The sequence below is a fragment of the Balaenoptera borealis genome (assembly GCF_965194805.1).
Source record: "Balaenoptera borealis genome assembly, chromosome: 14".
NCBI classification, from domain to species: domain Eukaryota; kingdom Metazoa; phylum Chordata; class Mammalia; order Artiodactyla; family Balaenopteridae; genus Balaenoptera; species Balaenoptera borealis.
In genome coordinates, this window is record NC_138875.1 from 41,852,160 (window position 1) to 41,875,579 (window position 23,420).

General features: G+C 38.4%; 1 protein-coding gene across 39 annotated transcripts in view; it reads right to left on the bottom strand.

The window, feature by feature from the left end:
* DTNA (dystrobrevin alpha) overlaps nt 1-23,420 on the bottom strand; it is a 385,212-nt gene that overhangs the window by 108,617 nt on the left and 253,175 nt on the right. For all 39 annotated transcript variants that reach the window (XM_082354273.1, XM_082354247.1, XM_082354244.1 and 36 more), the window contains 2 exons: nt 20,829-20,896; nt 6,152-6,232 (listed from right to left, as the gene is read on the bottom strand). In XM_082354273.1, coding sequence (XP_082210399.1) covers nt 6,152-6,232; nt 20,829-20,895 — 148 coding nt within the window. In that variant the 5' untranslated portion in view covers nt 20,896. The remainder of the gene's footprint in view (nt 1-6,151; nt 6,233-20,828; nt 20,897-23,420) is intronic.

The window sequence follows — 23,420 nt, forward strand, 5'->3', positions numbered from 1 at the left end:
TTTAAGATCTTCAAAATAAAGGCAATTAAAGGGAAGAAGTAGCTTTAATTAAACTCATATCACAAGCATCAGGGCTTTAAAATCATAGCTTTTCTCTACCAGAAGTTTGCCCTGATTAAGGGGAGACATTTTTGCTGTTGGTCCAGCGTGCCCAGAGGGGAGCAGTGTTTCCATCGCCTGGTGCACGGGCATCTTTAATGGGTTTGTTTATGTTCTGCTGCCACCACCAAATTCCCCACAGGGAATTTTGGGGAACATTGTATTCTAGCATGATCCACTTGTCTTTATTCTAAACAAGTGTCTAGAATGATTCAACATCAGGAATGAAAATGTGTGTCCAACACATCTGGAACAATACAAAGATACTTATGCTCCAAGGGTTTGACATCTGTCACTTATTTCCCTACCTGTGAACCTTCCTGCTCTTCCTTCTGACTCCTTGAGTGGAGAGAGTCCTTCTATCTTTCTCTTTTAAACACATCTCTTTGCGGGGGAGCTATTTCTCTTGTCTGCGTTTTTACTTTAAACTTTGGGCATTGTGGCAGGCAAAATCCTAGGATGCCCCGCCTCGCCCCACCCCAAGGTTCCTGGCACCCGGAGTGCACATACCTTGTCTCAGTTATTCAATCAAACACTAATCCAGGTACTGCTGTGGGGAATTTTACAGATGTAATTAAGGTCCCAAACCAGTTGGCTTTAAGACAGGGAGAGGATCTGGGTGGGCCTGACCTAATCACATGAGTCCTTTAAAAGCAGAGAGTATTTTTCTGGCTGGTCACAGAGGAGGCAGTCAGAGAAACACATGGAAGAAGAAGCAGACATTTAAACTCTGAACGGCCTGTGGGGAGCCATGTGGCAAAGAATGTGAGTGGCCTCTAGGAACTGAGAGTTGTGCCCGGCTGACTGTCAGCAGCAAATGAGGACCTCAGTCCTTCAACCATAAGGAAATGAATTCTGCCAACAGCCAGTTCACTTGGAAGAGGACCTGGAGCCCCAGATAAGAACCATAGACCCAGCCAGCATTTTGATGTCAGTCCATGAGACTCTGAGCTGAGAATCCAGCCATGCTGCTTGGGTTTCTACCTACGGAAACAGGGTAATAATAAACGTGTGTTGTTTTCAGCTGCTAAGTGTGTGGTCATTTGTTATGCAAAGATAGAAAACTGACACAGGCATCCAGAAATCCACACACTTAAAAGTGAGGCAGAGATGAGGAATATGCTGGTACACTAGCTTGAAGAAAAATGAGTGGGATATTAGCATTTGTTAATGCAGGCTACTTTTGCAGCATAAGACTAGTCACTTGGCTGGTGAAGAATGAATCTAGTGGGGCATATTCATTCATTCATAGGAGAGTATTTATTCAGGACCTAGTACATAGAGGGCATTCACTTGGGTTAATTTTGCAGTGTTAGGGAAACATTTAGGTAAATAGATAACTGCATGGTTTTTTTTTGGTTCACAAGAAATCCTGAAAGAAGTTTAGAGATGTTACAGACAAAAGCATGTGTTCTGACTTTAAATGATATCTGAATGAAGGATACTTTTAAAAAATGTTTCATTTACTAGAGGAAAGATATTTTGAGAAAGCCAGATGCAAACGTATACCTTTTGTCCTCTTTTTCTTTTAAACAAAATTTGAATTCAATTTGAATTGATATGAGTGATAGAAAGAAAATTCACACTGTAACCAGAAGAACGAAAGATGGTGCAACATCTGCTGTGGGTGTGGAGGAGAGGATCCTCTTGCCTCCTTACTTTTTTGTCCCCACTGTTAAACAGGAGGGATTAGAGATTTCTGATTGATTTCTCTTGTTGCCTTTTGTTGTTCACGAACGTATGGCTGCGTTTCGTTGACTCCAGAGTAATTTCTGCAAAAAGATCTGCTGACATCACAGGGTATCTGGGTCATTTAGCATGTCAATGCTGACCGAGGAAATAATGTTCTAGTAGAAGACGGTTATTTGTTCAAAATAAAGGCTGAGATGTTGCCATTTTCATACATGCTCATAAACGGTATATAGGGTTTTTATTTTGTGGAAAGTCACCAGGACACCTGGAAGCTAAAGAGAAGGGTGCTGATTAGGAAGGAGTATTGGGAATATTATTGTATTCTCCCTTCTGTCCCATTCCTCCTAGAAAATAGAATAGCCAGATTTTGTCCCCTAGTTTTCAGACACATTCATTCCTTTATTCTGTTAGAGAATGTGCTAGCCATGACAGGGGAGGGAAGGCAAGACAGGGTACCAAGATGAATGGTAAAGGGAAAAGCTGATTCGGAAAATAGAGCCTATGGAGAAAAATTGAAGAAATGAAGAATCTTTTGTCTGAGGAAAAAAAAAAGATGGGCTTTTAAAAAAAACTTGAAGTATAGTTGCTGACAATATTATATAAGTTATAGGTATACAATATAGCGATTCACAAGTTTTAAAAGTTACATTCCATTTATAGTTATTATAAAATATTGGTTATATTCCCCATGTTGTACAATATGTCCTTGTAGCTTGTTTCAATGCATAATAGTTTGTACCTCTTACCCCCCAGCCCTATATTGCCCCTCCCCACTTCCCTCTCCCCCTTGTAACCACTAGTTCTCTGTATCAGTGAGTCTGCTAAAGATGGGCTTCTTAACAACTTTTCTTTTCTAGCAGAGGTTGGTAAATGTTTTTTGTGGACCAAGAGGCACCACCATATTATATAGTAATACTGTGTAGATACTATGTACAGAAAACAAGTTTCCACAACATTTTTACTTATGAAATTAAAAATATAATAATTGAGCCCAATTTTTAAAAAATGCACATCTACCAATGAAAAGAATAGAATTATTTTGGGGAGATAGCATTTTGCTTAATTGGGGTCACAAGTTAGTGTTCCCTATTATCAAATAGGTTACAAATACTCATCTGTGAAAACTATTCTTAGTTCACAGTCTATACAAAATTAGAGGCTGGGCCACATTCATTCCACGGGCCATGGTTTTCTGGCCTCTCCTTTAGAGTTTTTTAGAACACTGACAACGAGTTATTCTCAGCACTCGTCAGGAATTGTATTAAATGAAATGAACATGAATGTCAATGATAGGAATCAATATTCTAGAAACAGAGTAGGCAAGCGCTGTGGGGAAGAAAATATGGGGAATTAACTAACTCATTTAATCTTTGAATTTAGATAAAAAAGAAATCTCCTAAAAATCTATACATTCCATGCTATACCCAGGCAATATTTATTTTTTCTAGGTGATAACTTTACAAGTGTCAGTTTTTATGTTTTTTCTTCCATTATGTAGTTTTAAAGCTTACTTTTGTTAATATACAAAATAAATTTTACCTGTAAATAAGGTCTGGGCCTTAAAATAAACAACCTGTTCTCAGTTAAGGTCTATTGATTTCCATGAAGTAAATACAATGTAAGAGTTTTCAATAAAACAATGCACTTACAAGCACACTTTCTGGATTTTTTTCTTATTTCTTTTATTGCAGAGTAAAACTCCATTATTAGGTACCAAAATTTATTGTGGGTTAGGTTTTATTGCAGACAGAAATTATCCTTCTCTAATACAGGGGTGTATATTCAATGTTGACTAATATGTCACAACCATCAGTGCTTCTGGTTATCTTCCTAAAAGGAAGACTTCAACTGTGATGAAGATAAACCAGGCTCAACTGTGTTAGCGTTTTGCAAGTACCTCAACATCACAACTGCTATATTTTTTGTCAGGAAGGAAAACTCAGCAAACACATATAGTGCTTGCATTTAAGCCTTCCGATCAAGGTAGAAACAACTTTAAAATGAAACTTAATTTTAGCCGAGCACTCAACATAGGCTTGTTTTTCTGCCTTGAGCCTTACTTTTGTCTAGTTTGTATAGAATGTAATATCTTTCCTCCTTCTAAAAACATATGATATTTATAAGGTACACTGTAAAGCAAATAACACTTCCCTAATGCCTACTAATTCTTTAAGGCTCCGCTCTTTCCAGGAAACTCCTGTCAGCAGCCCTCACACCCAGGTCAGGGCACTGCCTTCTTAGTGGTCCTACACTCTATGTCCTTATTCCTAGCATTATACTTCCACACTGTTTTATACGTCTGTTTAAACATCCATCTATCTAATTAGACTTCGGGCAAGGTTAAGGCAGGGATCACATCTTACTCACCACTGTTCTATCCTTGGTACCTAGTGCAGTGCAAACCTATAGTAGGAACTCACTATAAGCTTCCTAAATTAAGGGGTAAATGAACGGATGCAGTGAGGGGCAACTAGACAAGGATGGATGAACGCTGCTTTTCAAGAAGGTCACTGTTTTCTCCACTGTTTTCCAAGAGGGTGAATGAGACTATGACATAATTCTGGATATAGAATAAGGATGAGGGCCAGAGAAGAACAGGTAACGGAAAACGAGGTGCCCAAGAATGAGAAAGGGGCTTTATCAGAGAGTAGGAGGAATGGGACATGGCCTGTGGGTTGCTGGACCCAGCTAGGGCAAACAGTGTGAGCCCTTTGTAATGTTGGCTGCAGGGTTGCCAAATCAGTGTGGGTTTTTTTTCTTTTCTTTTCCTTTCCCCTTCTTCCTTTGATCTTTCTTTCCTTCCTCCCTTCTTTACTTCCTTCCTTCCTTTCTTTTCCTTTTAATTAATTAATTTGTTCATCCTTACCATTTTGTAATGTCTTTTTAAAATTCCCCATCTCTACTGAAAGTAGTCTAAGGAAGGCTCTGCATGGCAAAGCTTTAAGGGGACAGAACTCCCTCTATATTGAGGGCCACTGGAGTGGTAATGAGGAAGGAAAGTGGGAGGATCCCATCACTTTCTCATTGCTGGAAACACAGACATTCTTTCTTTTTTTTAAATATGGGTGATGGGGTTGAGGGGAGAAGGAAAGATTTTCTTCTGTGGGAGCATTTTCCTTGTCCTTTAACACCAGTCCCCGAAAGGGCTTTTATGACTTATCAACACCCAGGACTGCAAGTACAACCCCAGATTCCTTCCCACATCTGTAGTGTTCTTCTCACTGCATTTTGGGGGACTGGTTTAGCTTCCTGTGAGGAGTCAACACACATCTTTGATATTTGACCCACCTAAGTTTTTTCTCCCTTCTTGTCCTGCCCCATTTCTAGCTACTGGGGCTAGAGAATAAGCTGTAACTTGAGGAGCAGCCGGACCCTGCCCACCTCCATAGTCATGATTAGCTGTAAACCCAGGAGCCTGCCGCTGGGGGGCGGGGTCTGCCCAGGGCCCCAAGCAGCATCTGCTGGAGACTCTGGGAGGGTAGAGATGTGGACATGGCTGGTTTCTACGTTCACCAAGTGCCTAGTCTCCCTGCCACATATTCAAGAACTATGTCTATGTATGCAGGAGAACTTTACGGTTTTCAATTTTAAAATTCACCTGATACTAATTAGAGAATGAGAAGAGTTATTAATTTTTTATAGCAGTCAGTTTTCAAAAAAGGAAAGAGTAAGCTCATATAAATGAACTTTGAAGCAATATATTTTCCAAGAGAAAATGGATGTGATAATCTGATGGAAGCATTGACCTGGCAAGGAATGCGAACCTGCTCACTGTGAATGGTGAGCTAGATTGCTGCTTACATGTTAAAGTTTGGGAAAAAGTTGAAGCAAGTTTCTTTGTTTCTTTAAGTATTGCCTCTTCTCTTGCTATTGTCTGATGTAGGCAAAAGTAGTTAATACTCTGATACAAAGGGCTAATTTTTGTAGTTTCAGAAAGTAACTTAAATGTTTTCCAGGAGCTTGTAGACATTTTCCTATATTTGTAAAGGAAATATAAGGAGGACTTAATGTCTGATATTTTCTAAAATCTTTGAAACGATTTTGATGGCACTGCATTTATAATACCAAAGCTAGAGAAAAGAAGAAAACCATCCATCCGGATTTAAACCATTCCAAGGGCAGGATTATATACATATCCAGAGGCTCATCCATTCCAATACTTTAGCAGTTGAGTCATTAAGCCTTCAGAATTACTCGGGAATAGTCTTTCTACCATTTGTGTATCATAATACTCCTTTTATTGTTGTATAAACATATTTTTATCAGTACTTGCAAGCAAGCCTACTTTTAATAAACTAAGTAACAAATGTAAACTACAGGATTCATGAGGGTAATTAGTCCAAACAACTGGCATACTTACAATTGCATTTCTTCTGAACAAACCTCAGCTTGCACGCTGTTCTGTAGGTGGAGAGTCGGATGCGATCCAGATCTTGAGCCCCTGAGGGGAGAAAAACGTACACATGTGGTGTGCCATGCGTGTGGAAAGAAAGTGATAATGTTTATAAATAAAACAACTACAGATCTAAACTATACACTTAATTTGATTTTTATCTTTATTAGAATATAAGTTTAACTTTAAGACTTGGAAAGGTCTGTCCCATATTCCTCAGGTTCTGCGGGAAGGGAGCACGTGTATCCAGCACGGAGATCAGGTTATTGACTATGTTCATGGGCCAAGGAACACAAACTCAGCCCTGTGGTGTCTGCTGCTTCTGAGAACAATCTGCTCAAGCTGTGACTTAAAACAGTTAGATGATACCAGATAGTAACATCATCAGATAATCATTTTAAGTACACTGTGATTGATCATTAGAGCATGGTTGTGAGGTGAGCACAGGCTGAATGTTGGTCATCTTTTCTTGGTGACTTTAGGTCAATTGTTTTTAGAAGCCTCAATTTTCTCACCTGGAAGATGGGACTGATAATAATATTACTACTTATTTCATAGGATTGTTAAAAGCATAAATGAGTGCCTATAACCTACAGCGCTGCGAACACTGCTTGGCACACAGTAAGTGCAGCATTATTACTCCTGTCTATCTTGCAATGCTTCCTGTCAACCTCAGAGGAGACTCCTTTCTAAAAACAACCCCTGCTATTTCTGACACTGTGGCTTCCAGTTCCTCCCTAACATAGCGTGTTCCCCACATTCTTGAACTACTTTCCTCATCCACTCCTCCACTCAAGAATCGAGCATGGCTTCTGATGCCTGCAGCACCAGGGCTGAATGTTCAGCTCAGAATCCAAGCCCCTCTGCAGGCTCTTTCTATCCTATGTACCCCACCCCACAATATTTCCCACTGCTCTCTACCCCCTGAACCTCTGCCGGGCTTGGGCCGGTCTCCTCACCATCCCCTGCAGATGGGCTGCTTGTTAAATCAACACCTGAGTTCCTGGCCATCCTCCCACCCTCCTCTGAATGGGATAATTTCTTCTTCTCTACTTCTAACTATTTGGCTTTCTTCAAGCCCACATTTATGGTTCATAACAGATATTAAGGCACATGGCTATATTTTGACATGTATTGAACCTTCTTTTTACCAGTAAATGTGCTACAGAAATGCTTTAGAATAGAAGAGTTAGGGCAGCAAGTAAATGAACCGGCCTAGAAGCAATTATATTAGGAGGCCAATTAAGTGCTTTCCTAATGAAACTTGGGAACAATTAGCAAGTGTCCCTCACTGAGAGCATTTATCATTCCCTCACCTCAAACTGATCTCTTTAGATTCATAAAAAATACTATCAATAATTCTATTACTCTATGGTGTTATGAGGCAGATCATTAAACATTCATTCTTATGAGAGTTTATTACTTGACAAACAGACTCATTGATACTGAGTGCTCGAAGGATCAAAGAGGTAGGACTTACCCTCACCCAATGCAGGAATTTGCTTAAACATGTTCTCAGTAGATGGACATTTATCCAATGTCCATGTAAGAGTATTTCCAATGATAGGGATGATTATAATTTAGTGAAAATATATGAGCTTTAAAGTCAGTAACTCTTAATCTTTCTCTTCCTTGTTGTGTGAACTTTGACAAGTTTTTACTTGCCATCCGATTTCTTCATGTATAAAATGAGGATAATAGTATCAACTTTACCAGCTGGTAACCTCTGTGGCTGGTACCTAGTGAGCGCTTAATAGCAGACAGACCTCCTTATAACGTTGCAGGTGTCATTTCTGAGCACCAATACGTGATAGAAATTTCTTTTTTATATTTGGGCTTTAATTTGCCTCCTTATAACTTCAATCCATTTGATCTGGTTTCCCTTCTGGAGCCATATAATATTTTCTCCCTGTCTATTATAAACTTGATTAATTTATTCCTCAAAGATTGGGAAGCAGCTATCATGATCATCATTAGCATCTTCATTACCATCTGGACATTATGTACAAAGGTCTCAGTCATCACAGAGTTTAAAGTTTAGATGGGGAGGTAGCTTATCCTTGACCTTCTTAGGTTGAAGATGTCCAAGTCCAAAGCCATTTCAAGTATCAACACAATGTCTACCACAGAGCATGGCACATAATGGGCTTCAATACATGGATGTTGTTATTATTCTCATTATCATCAGACACGGGTTGGAGACCAGACCCTTAAACATTCAAGTTATCCTGTTCTATGGCTGGCTAATACCTCCTTGAAATGAGATATACAAAATTAACCCAAATGCCACAGCTATTGCCTCACCTGTATGGACTGTATAGAATACAATAGTTACCACCATTGATGAGGACATTTACTGATGCAATTTTTTCATAGAGAGCTCATTCTTCTGGCTCTTATTAAGCTAGCAGTTCATTAAAAAAGCTAGCTTTTAAAAATCATATGCACTTTTATTAAGTTAGGTCTTTTCTATTTTCTATTTAAATGCTTATTTGGGGGCTAAAGGTAGGACTTCGTATTTAATCTTAGTTTCTTTTACGTTTTAGCTCATGCTTCTAACCTTTCTGATATTTAAAAAATTTTTGATTTTTGTCACTGGCATTTCAAAGGGTCTTCCCAGTTTCATGTCCTCTGTAAATCTGAGAGGCTCATGTGGGAAATGAACTCTCTAGGATGCTGGATAACCAGAGACACAGAGACCATCAGAAATACATGAACGCTAAATCTTTTACCCCTGGATGAAGATGTACTTTTAGTGATGCTGAGTTTGGCTCAATAATCAAGAGAATCTCAATATCTGTAAATAATCCTTTAAAAGAAGACATTAGGGACATAGATGATTTATTTAAGTTCTTCAAAAATAATGATTTAAGCTCCGGGTATAAAACGACTGTGATGCAGTACACGATTAAGTTTCTTAGTTCCAGCAAGACCTCATCCTCTGAGAATAGAAACCCTTGTTCTTCTGCTCCTCCATCTCATAGAGGTCCTAGGGGGCATTTGGCAATGGTGCCGCTCTCCAGGATGCAGTAAAGAGGGACATAGAGATGATGCTTAGGGTCAGGAATGTACTGACTGCTCTCCTCTGCCCATCACCATGTGGACTCAACTGACCCTCTGTTTTGTTCAAGCCTCAGGAAGGGGTCTGGAGGTCTGTCAATATCTCCAGTTTGTGAAAGTTCTTCCTGGCTGAGGATGTAAGCCCTGAATATTAAAAGGGACGTGGTGAGCAGTGAAGTTTAGCTTTTCAGATACAACAGCCCATTGCCTCACGTGGACCATGTAAGTGGCAACCATGGGATCCATCATGGATTCTGGAACCCAAAAAAGCTGTACTGAGACAGGCTGGGCAGGTTCTTGCTCCATTTACCCACCTTGTTTAAAATAAATTTCTTTGTCTCTGGCCCAATAAACCATGAACTTAGTTCAGTTTGACATGTGTGGTCTCTTCTTGAAAGTCTATAAATTCATAGCCTACCTTGAGAGTAGTCTCATGTCTTCTGTGTCCAAGTCATTGCCTAAAATCTAAGACCTGACCAGGTCCACAGAGTCTTCCAGAATACAACTGGAGGCTGTCCTCCAAGTTGATGGATCCATTACTTATTCCTCTAGACATGGTCACAACATGGGCACAATCCCTACCTAATTGTACGAAGATCCAGCTCATGTTTTTCCAACGCATGCACAGCCTAAGAGACTTTTGTTAGTATCTTGCTGAAATTAAGGTTCATTTTTATCCTATGGTATTTTCCTAAGCTAGCAGTCTAGTAACCTTATTAAAAAGGGAAATCAGCTGACTTAATTCATTTATAAAAAAGGTGGAATTTGGATAAATGAATAAGGAAATGAGGTCAACAGAGTAATCCTTATTCTTAGCATGTTAAAATGTCTAGGATTACCACTACATTTTGTCCATGTTCTGAAGAAAAAAACCCATTTTATCTTGAAACCTACATCAAATTCACACTCTATACTCTCAAGAAACTAATTCTTCCTTTTTAATAAAAAAATAGTACAGAACTTCCATATTTTTTTGCAATGTCCTCTTAATTATTTCTCAAATGTATAGTGTTTTTTCCATTATTATTATATCACTGGGCTATAATTCTTTAAAACATGGAGACTTGACTCATCTAAATAATATCTTAGATTTGTTTCATAATTATATGGTGGGGGCGGGGGGTAAACAATTAAGGGTAGAGATGAATAGTACTTTCTCTACTTCTGTATATATTTAAAACTTTTCATAAGAAAAACTTAAGGCAAGTTGATGCTCTTGCAACATCTCCTCAAAGCTGGAAAAAAATGATAAAGGGAAAGCAAAGATGCAAGTTCAGAAATTCTGATTGATCACATTGTTATCTTCTGCAAATCCTGTTTTTCCTTTCTTTAGCTCTTCTTTTCAAGATTTTTTCTCCCCCCTCTGTCCCTTCCTTCCTCCTGCCTTCTTTCATTCCTTCCACCCATCCATCCATCCATCCATCCATCCATCCATTCATCCAGCCAGCCAGCCAGCCAGCCAACCAACCAAACCGTCTTATCTAATTTTTGGCTTTAGCTTCGTTCATTACACTTTGAACAGTTTCACACAATTCATATATGTTTTGCCTTATATGTTTTCATAGCTCATTTATAAAACCTTTCATAAAATCATTCAGATTCTTAAATTTCTTACTCATTTTTCAAACTCACCCAACAAATATTTATAGAATAAAGATGAAGCCTATGAACTCCATGTCTAAACTCTTTTTCATGCTTGATGATTGACTGGATGTGTGTGTGTGTGTGTATATGTGTGTGAGAGAGACAGACAGAAAGAGAGAAAGAGAGGGAGAGAGAGCAGGCAAGGGAGTTTTGGGGTCAAAGATAATGCTCAACTTTCTACCTTAGACAACTCAGTGGGATGGGGTGGCCCTCATTGAGCTAAGGTACCAACAAGGGGGAACAGGTCTGTAGGTGTGGGAAGATGAAGGGTTTAGTTTTGGGTTTACAGAGTTTGAGTTGCTTGTGGGATGTCCGAGTGGAGATATCCAGTGTCAGTTGGATATATGGATATGGAACTCCTTAATATGGACTATATTCCAGGAATTATTAATAAACATATAAAATGTACCAAAGTGCCTTAACTGAGCCAGGACTGGGAATATTTCCCAAGAGGAGACTGTGTGCACAAGTAGGGCTATTCCACATTCTAGATAACAAAATGAGGCACAAATTTGGGGCTAGAAACTTCCTCCCCACTTCTGAACAGCGCCCTTGGTAGTTGTTCAAGGACTGTGTGGCTTTGGAAATACTGTAAAGTGGCAGCCTTGGTGGGACATTGCTTTGTTATGATGGGGAGTTAATGGAGCTAATGGTGAGCCTATCTCAAGGTGCTTCATCAGCAGAAGATTTGACAGTGAGAAGCCAAGTCTGGAAGGGACACTGACTTTACATGCTGACTATTCTGGATAAGCTGGTTCCTGAGAACATGGGATGCGGTTTTGAAGGACGCCTTGAACACTTGAGAACCATAACAATAACTGTGAAGCCTTGAAAGAAAGTCAAACTGTATAGGGAGAAAATTGGTCAAGAACAAAACTTTGGTTAAAATCTGACTTCAGGGGGTCTGGAGGCTACTAAGAGACAGAAAAAGAGAAGTAGAGTGGTCAGAAAAAACAGGAGACCAGACTACGGTGGTGACATAAGGAAGAATTTCCAGGATGGTGACCCATGGTGTTGACATCCCCAAAGTGCTGAAGAGCATGAGAAATGAAGATGAAAGTGAAAATAGTCACTGTATCCACCATGGCTCATGGGAGTGGGATCATTCACGTCATTTCCTTGAATTTTTGAAATCAGTTTTCCTAAAACTCATAGTGTGCATTGCAAAATCACGCTTCAGGTGCCATTCCAACTATGCACATGCTGACTGCTGTCAACATTCTGAAGAAGGATGGTCTGCCTTTGAACCACGCAACAGTGTTTGTTGAGCACCTCCATTTGCCTCCCTTTGGTTTCTGGTCCCTCCCCACTCAGAGCCCACTGGTATCACTCTGCTTTCTCCCCAGGACGTTCCTTATCTTGTTAGGCAGCCTTCCATGTTCTGAAAGAGTGTTTTCCAATCATTTCCCTCCCATTAAAACCTACTTATCCTGTGCTCTGACGCTTTTAAACCAACACTGATTCAGCATCTAAGCTGGATGGGTTTGAAGGGAAAGGTCCAGCGTCCATCCCTAAGGAGAAGTTCATGTGAATGAGTGATACAGAAAACTTTCCTTTGTAAATTCTTTGTAAGTAAGTGTCATACAAAGCAGAGTAAATGTGCCCTCAGAGCAGAAGAACAGAGAAGAAAGGGAGCTTGACTCCGAGAACAAACAATTTATTCTGCTAAAAACCAGTTGGATGAAATTATTTGACCTGATAAACTTACTTGATGGCTGAAAAGGCCAAGGTGAGAATGACATTTACATTTAACTGAAAACTACTTTTCAGTTTTAATCTAAGGTACTAAGCAAACTGATAATTAGGGCACTATACTGAGGGGAAATTTTGGTTTAGGGCAACTTGCCCAAAATTGCTTTAATCAAAGTATGTGGCAACACAGTTTTCTTTTTTTTGGTTTAGTTTTATTTTTTGGTTTATTTGTGAGTCTGTGCTACTCCTAATTTTGTTTCTTTGCCTTTTTGTTCTTATTTTTGTTTCTGCTGCTTGTGGTTATGAGCTCCGAGTAGATGTTTAACACATGTATGTGCTGCAGTCACCTGAATTTGCCAAAATTTCTTATCAATTGATCTTCTTATCAATTGTTACCCGAGGGCAGACAGCAGAAGCACAAAGAACTACAATCCTGCAGCCTGTGGACAAAAACCACATTCAAAGAAAGATAGACAAGATGAAGAGGCAGAGGGCTATGTACCAGATGAAGGAACAAGATAAAACTCCAGAAAAACAACTAAATGAAACTGAGATAGGTAATCTTCCAGAAAAAGAAGAATTCAGAATAATGATAGTGAAGATGATCCAGGACCTCGGAAAAAGAATGGAGGCAAAGATCGAGAAGATGAAAGAAATGTTTAACAAAGATCTAGAAGAATTAAAGAACAAACAAACAGAGATGAACAATACAATAACCGAAATGAAAACTGCACTAGAAGGAATCAATAGCAGAATAACTGAGGCAGAAGAACGGATAAGTGACCTGGAAGACAGAATGGTGGAATTCACTGCTGCGGAACAGAATAAAGAAAAAAGAATGAAAAGAAATGAAGACAGCCTAAGAGACCTCTGGGACAACATCAAACACAACAACATTCACGTTATAGGGGTCCCAGAAGGAGAAGAGAGAGAGAAAGGACCAGAGAAAATATCTGAAGAGATTAGAGTCAAAAAGTTCCGTAACATGGGAAAGGAAATAGCCACCCAAGTCCAGGAAGCGCAGAGTCGCATACAGGATAAACCCAAGGAGAAACACTCTGAGACACATAGTAATCAAATGAGCAAAAATTAAAGGCAAATAAAAATTATTGAAAGCAGCAAGGGAAAAACGACAAATAACATACAAGGGAACTCCCATAAGGTTAACAGCTGATTTCTCAGCAGAAACTCTACAAGCCAGAAGGGAGTGGCATGATATACTTAAAGTGATGAAAGAGAAGAATGTACAACCAAGATTACTCTACCCGACAAGGATCTCATTCAGATTCGATGGAGAAATCAAAAGCTTTACAGACAAGCAAAGGCTAAGAGAATTCAGCACCACCAAACCAGCTCTACAACAAATGCTAAAGGAACTGCTCTAACTGGGAAACACAAGAGAAGAAAAGGACCTACAAAAACAAACCCAAAACAATTAAGAAAATGGTAATAGGAACAAACATATTGATAATTACCTTAAACATGGATGGATTAAATGCTCCAACCAAAAGACACAGGCTTGCTGAATGGATGCAAAAACAAGACCTATATATATGCTGTCTACAAGAGACCCACTTCAGACCTAGGGACACATACAGACTGAAAGTGAGGGGATGGAAAAAGATATTCCATGCAAGTGCAAATAAAAAGAAAGCTGAAGTAGCATTACTCATATCAGATAAAATATACTTTAAAATAAAGAATGTTACAAGAGATAAGGAAGGACACTACATAATGATCAAGGGATCAATCCAAGAAGAAGATATTACAATTATAAATATATATGCATCCAACATAGGAGCACCTCAATACATAAGGCAACTGCTAACAGCTATAAAAGAGGAAATCGACAGTATCACAATAATAGTGGGGGACTTTAACACCTCACTTACACCAATGGACAGATCATCTAACTGAAAATTAATAAGGAAACACAAGCTTTAAAGGACACAATAGACCAGGTGGATTTAATTGATATTTGTAGGATAATCCATCCCAAAACAGCAGATTATACTTTCTTCTCAAGTACACACAGAACATTCTCCAGGATAGATCATATCTTGGGTCACAAATCAAGCCACAGTAAATTTAAGAAAATTGAAATCATATCAAGCATCTTTTCTGACAACACTATGAGATTAGAAATGAATTACAGGGAAAAAAAAGTAAAAAAGACAAACACATGGAGGCTAAACAATACATTACTAAATAACCAAGAGATCACAGAAGAAATCAAAGAGGAAATCAAAAAATACCTAGAGACAAATGACAATGAAAACACGATGATCCAAAACCTATGGGATGCAGCAAAAGCAGTTCTCAGAGGGAAGTTTATAGCTATACAAGCCTACCTCAAGAAACAAGAAAAATCTCAAATAAACAATCTAACATTACACCTAAAGGAACTAGAGAAAGAAGAACAAACAAAACCCAAAGTTAGTAGAAGGAAAGAAATCATCAAGATCAGAGCAGAAATAAATGAAATAGAAACAAAGAAAACAATAGCAAAGACCAGTAAAACTAAAAGCTGGTTCTTTGAGAAGATAAACACAATTGATAAACCATTAGCCAGACTCATCAAGAAAAAGAGGCAGAGGACTCAAATCAATAAAATTAGAAATGAAAAAGGAGAAGTTACAACAGACACTGCAGAAATACAAAGCATCTTAAGAGACTACTACAAGCAACACTATGCCAATAAAAGGAACAACCTGGAAGAAATGGACAAATTCTTAGAAAGGTATAACCTTCCATGACTGAACCAGGAAGAAATAGAAAATATGATCAGACCAATCACAAGTAATGAAATTGAAACTGTGATTAAAAATCTTCCAACAAACAAAAGTCCAGGACCAGATGGCTTCACAGGTGAATTCTATCAAACACTTAAAGAAGAGCTAACACCTATCCTTCTCAAACTCTTCCAAAAAACTGCAGAGGAAGGAACACTCCCAAACTCATTCTATGAGGTCACCATCACCCTGATACTAAAACCTGACAAAGATACTACAAAAAAAGAAAATTACAGACCAATATCACTGATGAATATACATGCAAAAATCTTCCACAAAATACCAGCAAACAGAATCCAAATACACATTAAAAGGATCATACACCAGGTCAAGTGGGATTTATCCCAGGGATGCAAGGATTCTTCAATATACGCAAATCAATCAATGTGAAACACCATATTAACAAATTGAAGAATAAAAACCATATGATCACCTCGATAGATGCAGAAAAGGCTTTTGACAAAATTCAACACCCATTTATGATAAAAACTCTCCAGTAAGTGGGCATAGAGGGAAACTACATCAACATAAAAAAGGCCATATATGACAAACCCACAGCAAACATCATGCTCAATGGTGAAAAACTGAAAGCATTTCCTCTAAGATCAGGAACAAGACAAGGATGTCCACTCTCACCACTATTATTCAACATAGTTTTGGAAGTCCTAGCCAGAGCAATCAGAGAAGAAAAAAAAAAAAAAATAAAAGGAATCCAAATTGGAAAAGAAGAAGTAAAACTGTCACTGTTTGCAGATGACATGATACTATACATAGAGAATCCTAAAAATGCCACCAGAAAACTACTAGAGCTAATCAATGAATTTGGTAAAGTAGCAGGATACAAAATTAATGCACAGAAATCTCTTGCATTCCTATACACTAATGATGAAAAATCTGAAAGGGAAATTAAGGAAACACTCCCATTTACCATTGCAACAAAAATAATAAAATACCTAGGAATAAACCTACCTAGGGAGACAAAAGACCTGTATGCAAAAATCTATAAGACACTGATGAAAGAAATTAAAGATGATACCAACAGATGGAGAGATATACCATGTTCTTGGATTGGAAGAATCAATATTGTGAAAATGACTATACTACCCAAAGCAATCTACAGATTCAATGCAATCCCTATCAAAGTACCAATGGCATTTTTTACAGAACTAGAACAGAAAATCTTAAAATTTGTATGGAGACACAAAAGACCCTGAATAGCCAAAGCAGTGTTGAGGGAAGAAAATGGAGCTGGAGGAATCAGACTCCCTGACTTTAGCATATATTACAAAGCTACAGAAATCAAGACAATATGGTACTGGCACAAAAACAGAAATATAGATCAATGGAACAGGATAGAAAGCCCAGAGATAAACCCACGCTCCTATGGTCAACTAATCTATGACAAAGGAGGCAAGGATATACAATGGAGAAAAGACAGTCTCTTCAATAAGTGGTGCTGGGAAAACTGGACAGCTACATGTAAAAGAATGAAATTAGAACACTCCCTAACACCATACACAAAAATAAACTCAAAATGGATTCGAGACCTAATGTAAGACCGGGCACTATAAAACTCTTAGAGGAAAACATAGGAAGAACACTCTTTGACATAAATCACAGCAAGATCTTTTTTGATCCATTTCCTAGAGTAATGGAAATAAAAACAAAAATAAACAAATGGGACCTAATGAAACTTCAAAGCTTTTGCACAGCAAAGGAAACCATAAACAAGACCAAAAGACAACCCTCAGAATGGGCGAAAATATTTGCAAATGAATGAACGGACAAAGGATTAATCTCCAAAATATATAAACAGTTCATGCAGCTCAATATTAAAAAAACAAACAACCCAATCCAAAAATGGCAGAAGACCTAAAAAGACATTTCTCCAAAGAAGACATATAGATGGCCAAGAGGCACATGAAAAGCTGCTCAACATCATTATTTATTAGGGAAATGCAAATCAAAACTACAATGAGGTATCACCTCACACCAGTTAGAATGGGCATCCTCAGAAAATCTACAAACAACAAATGCTGGAGAGGGTGTGGAGAAAAGGGAGCCCTCTTGCACTGTTGGTGGGAATGTAAATTGATACAGCCACTATGGAGAACAGTATGGAGGTTCCTTAAAAAACTAAAAATTGAATTACCATATGATCCAGCAATCCCACTACTGGGCATATACCCAGAGAAAACCATAATTCAAAAAGACATATGCACCCCAATGTTCATTGCAGCACTATTTACAACAGCCAGGTCATGGAAGCAACCTAAATGCCCATCGGCAGACAAATGGATAAAGAAGGTGTAGTACATATATACAATGGAATGAAATTGGGTTATTTGTAGAGAAGTGGATGCATTTAGAGACTGTCATACAGAGTGAAGTAAGTCAGAAAGAGAAAAACAAATATCGTATATTAACGCATATATGTGGAACCTAGAAAATGGTACAGATGAACTGGTTTGCAGAGCAGAAATTGAGACACAGAAATAGAGAAAAGACGTATGGACACCAAGGGGGGAAAGCGGCGGGGGTAGGGTGGTGGTGTGCTGAATTAGGAGATTGGGATTGACATGTATACACTGATGTGTATAAAATGGATGACTAATAAGAACCTGCAGTATAAAAAAATTAAATTAAATTAAAAAAAAATTATTATCCTGTTTTCTGTGTTCTCTGCTCTTTGCTTTTGTAAGGTTCCCCTCAGCTTGACTAAACTTTAGACAGGTTTCTTCCTGACTCTAGGTCTTTGATCTCTGTTTTCTTGGAGCACTTACTTTTCTACAAAACTTTCCTTTGTAAATTCTTTTTCTGTCCCTTTAAAGATGTAAACCTCCCAGACTTTTGCCAGTTTTACAACCCAGGAATATCTTTCTCAAGGACTGGGAGCCATTCCTTGGAAATGAAATCATTGAAGGAGATCTCCTAGTGTCTGTGGGAGGGTAGGAGCCTAACTTCTTCATTGTGACAATGAGTAAACACAGTTGACCAACTTCCCCTCTGGTATCCTCCAGTGCTTCTGCTCTAGCTCACCCCAGTGCTTAGAAACCCTCCTGTCTTTGGTTCCGGCAGAGCTGAGTTCCGTCTCTCTCCCCTCTCACAATAGTATTGAAAAAAGTCTTCCCTGCCTTCTTAACTCCTTTTTTTTTCCTGTGACATTTGCAATTTCCAAAACCAAGAAGCTCTTTGGCACTTTCCTTTCATGTTTAAAAAGAACTACTTCTAGGTAATACTTAGCTGACCAGATTTACAAGTTCTTCCTTCTTTTTCAGCTCCCTGTCTAGACATCATAGATTCCTGGAAGGAGTTACTTTCTAAGTTTCAATGTCAGTCTTCTCTGATAATAGTTTCCTTGTGTTTCTTTGGTGTCCTGCTGATAGAGCTGGGGTAACCCATATATTTTTCAAATATTTAACACATTCTCAATGAGATTACATTTCTCTTTTGTCTGACAGTCTATCAAAATCAATTTATCCTGTTGAAATCAGCCAACTGCTTTATCTGGCAGAATCCCACTTACTGTGGACGTGTGTCCTATTTAGTGTTAATTTGAACACGATGCTCACTAATGAATTGTTAAGGTCAGATGGGTTTACTTGCTTTTGAAGAGAGGAAGAAAGGAAGAAAGATACATATCTGTGTGGCTTGCTTAACTATTTTGATCACTAATCAGGAGAACTCAAAATGATTTAATAAACTGTATGACCTCCCTGAGAAGCTTCTATGAAAAGGTTAAGTTACAATTTGGGAAATGAATGCACAATTTTCCTAAGTCTCTCTCATTTGAAAAATTTAGAGCTTTTCTGTTTCTATGGCTATAAAACTCATGTTGATCTTTCTTTGAGTTGGACAACTTTAATTCAAAAGACATTTGTGACATATGTGTTTGTCTGTGTCAGGCACTGCACCAGGTGTAGAAGGAGCTGGGATTATGTACTTAAATTCAGATAAATTTTATAAAATCATGACATAAGCACACTTTTAAAATTCTTACAGTCTGTTGGCTAATACGGTCTTTAATGTAACAATGATAAATTTAAAGATTTCCTCTAAGACTTCATTGCTTTTCTATGTTAAAAATTAATAGTTTTTTTCTTTTTCTGACAAAACACTGGCCCATGATATACATAGCTCTTGCCTTTTCAGTCTAAGAATCTATGATATGAGAGGATACCTGTGCTGCTTTGGATTTTGTTTAGATGGCCAGGCAGTAACTAGGTTCCTTCCTCTGTTAGATTTGTATCAACAAAGGTCAGAGTTCCAGATGACTGGTCATGCCAGAAGTGAAGCTACAGTACCAGACATGGAAATTGGAAGGTCATGGCTGAAACTGTCACAGGCACTTTAGACACGTTTCTAAAAGTGGAAAAAGCAAGGAGCATGATTGAGATTCTCCACATCAATTTTAATTTTCTTTCCTCTTTGTTAGTTCTAATGCTGTCTTGGTGCCTCCAGATTATTGGGAAATGATAAAGGAAAATCTGAATCTTATTATCTGGGGCTTTCCTTTATCTGCTCTGACCCTCATTCTTGCCAATCAGTTCCAGTCTTCAGTAGAAGCCTAATTTTTTCTCTTGCCTTCCCGGAGTAAAAGGCTTACGACTCACTTCTGCTCATCCTCATTCCTTCTGCAGGGAAGGAGAGATAAAAAGTCCATAAGAGAATCGTACTTTTTTCTTTATAACATTTAATTTGAGATGTGTGCTTTCCCCCGCAATGTCAAGTTCTTCTTCCTTAGGAATAGGAAAAATGGTCTAGAAGGAGATACTACCACCCAATTACTTACACAGCAACCTTGCATTTACATAAACCAACAATCTTTATTTAATGAGTTCTCCATTGGAGTCAGTAAATATAGTCTTGGTTTGGTTTTCCTTGCATAGCAGGTCACCTCCAAGCTCTTTTAAACCTTTGTTTTCCTTTTCACTTTTTAGAAACTAGTTTGTAGGACAGCTTGTCCCCCGTTGCATGAAGTTCAAATGACAGCTTATAGCTTGATCTGGTAATCACGCCTGACTCCTCTTTCCCATATGAACATATGATATCGTTTTGTGGGTAAGACATTCAATGATTCATTTCAAAATTTTTATCTGTTGCCGCAATGTGCCAGACCCTGTGGTAGTACAGGGAAATGAACACACACTTTGAAGTTTAGTGGATTGTATTAATGCCAACACTAAATAGTGTTTATTAAGCATCCGTGTATGTATATATACATTCAGGTCCACGAACCCTTTTCTTTCATATAAGATATACAGTCCTAGTAACAAATTATGATGATTCACTGTCTAATTTAATTCTTACCCAAGAGGAGGCAAAAATGCCTAAACATACATTTTATGTAAAGACTTCAGAATTTTAGGGAAAAGTACAAATGTCATAAGGATTAAGTGGTTGTTTCCAGCCTTCCATGAGTATTCAAGGGTGTTCCTTCAAAGTTCCATACTTACTCATCTCTGCAAACAGCTGTCTTCTTTCTGCCATGGTATTTCCTCTTTTCCCACTATCTTCAATCATTCTATGAGACAAAATAGTTACAATGTGTATTAGCCTCATGTTAATAAGGCAAACAGCCATTTCTACGTAAACACACTTGCTGTGGTCATGCCACAGACGTAGACACCAACTACTTAAAACTGTGTCTGTAAAAAGAATAGCTTTACTTTGACTAACTTAAATGGTTGTACATATTTTCCATATATAATGTTGTAGTTGTGGAAGGGGTGTAAAATTTTTATTTTCTAATGTACAAATAACTACAATAGCAGATCACCTTGTGCTATAATGGAATACAACCCTCTACCATCTGTTAGGTGATGCATTTCACATAGAGTTCCTCTTTCAATTTTGGGAATACCTACGAATAATATAGAGCAGATATTACAGATCCCATTCAAGAAATGATGAGATCGAGAGTCTCATGGACATAGTAAAGGAAATGGCGTAGATGTGTGGACTCCAAGACCAGTCTGCTTTCCACTACATTCTGTTACAGCTTGTCCTGTGTGCACCCAAAATCTCAATTTAGAAGCAGGTCATTTCCTAAATGTTCATTTCTAATTTAAGTGTTTGGAACCTGCAACTGTTTTTCTATACATAATAATTTCAGGCAAAGTGGTTAGGTTCACCTCTCTCTACTTAACCATACTACCGTCTGCAACAGAACTACTTAAAAAATACTATGAAAACACCAACAGTTAAAATGGAGAATTTTTTTAAAAATTAAAAAATTAAAATTTGACTTAAGGAAAAAGAAAATAATGAGAAAGTTAATGGAAATGTTGTTTAGCCCGATAGAGGGTTTGGGGCTAAGTATATGTGTTTTATAGGTTGATGGAGTTGATTTTTTGTTATAGCAAATTAAGCTTTTAAAAACTAAGGTTTTCTCTCTCACACACACATATATACATACACTTATATACATATATATATGTTTTGATTCAGGCATGGTAAACAGAAGGCACAGCTGATCATTTTGGCTTTCAATGGACCCTGTTCTTTTTCAAATATGAATTTTGCTCATGTTACTGTTATTATTTTTGTCTGGATTGCCCTCAGCCTATGAATGGATAAGTTGCAGTTATCCTTCAGGTCTCAGTTTAGCTGTATCTTCCTCTGAAATTTTCCTGCACTCTCTATGATGGTTTGGTTACTCTCCTCTGAATCTCCATAGTCTGTTATGCCTCTTTCTCAATGCTGAGCATTCACTTAACAAATGTTTATTGAGTGCCTTCTATACTCCAGGAACCAAACTAAGCTCTAGGTATACAACAGTGAAGAAGTCACAGTTCCTGCCCTCAAGGTGCTTACACTCTAGTAGTGAGATACAGAAGCATAAAAGCAATGAAAACACAATGAGGCAACTATAGTTGTAGAAGTGTAAAGAAAGATATGTGAATGCGAGAGAGGTTGACTACCTGGGGGTAAATTTAAGGGAACTACAATCCTCCCTTGGTATCCACAGGGGATTGGTTCCAGCCTCTCCCCTGCTTCCCCAATACCAAAATCCTCACATGCTCAAGTCCCTTATATAAAACAGTGTTGTACGGTTGGTCCTCTGGCTCTGCCTTTGATGGGGAGTTGGTTGAGTCCTCAGTGTGGACCCCACAGATATGGAGGGCCCGCTGTGCTTGCAGAAGACTGCTCAAAAGATGGTGACTCACTGGGGACTAAAAGAAGAAAATTGGTGGAGAAACAAAATGTGATGTCAGACAAACTGGTCAAACAGCCTCTCCAGTTGCTTCTATGAGTTAAGGATTATTTGCCTATTGCTAGGAAAGGAAAGAAGGGCATGGAACAGCCTTAGTTTACAGAGTTAAGAGTGTGTATCCGTTCACAATGGGTGATAATATAACCAAGGTCAGGCTTCAATAATAACTGGAAAAGCACAGAGTTGTTAATGAAGCTTCCTCAAGTTGGCAACGATGCAGTGCTGAACACAGTCCAATACTTTCTTTTTATGAGATTTTAAATGTGCAGGTATGGTTGATATATAGAGATCAGGAGAAAAACACACGCTTCCTGAATCACGTAACCCATCTCCTTTCCTCCAGAGGAAGTGGGCAGATAATAATCTGATATTCACAAACTAGTCTGGGGAGAGCTTCCAATTTTTATTTCAAGAGCTCAGAAGTAGAGCTGAAGCAGTATAGAGATAGGGGATAGAACCAGGATATGTTCCGGCATCTGTCTATATGTTGGATTGAGATGAGAAGAACCATTAAAAATAAATCACAAAGGATGGCAGGCTGGAAAGCTCTGTTTGAAAATGTCAGGGAGCAGGGGAGGGGGAAGGGTAAACTGGGACGAAGTGAGAGAGAGGCATGGACTTATATACGCTACCAAATGTAAAATAGATAGCTAGTGGGAAGCAGCCACATAGCACAGGGAGATCAGCTCGGTGCTTTGTGACCACCTAGAGGGGTGGGATAGGGCAGGTGGGAGGGAGATGCAAGAGGGAAGAGATATGGGGATATACGTATACGTATAGCTGATTCACTTTGTTATAAAGCAAAAACTAACACACCATTGTAAAGCAATTA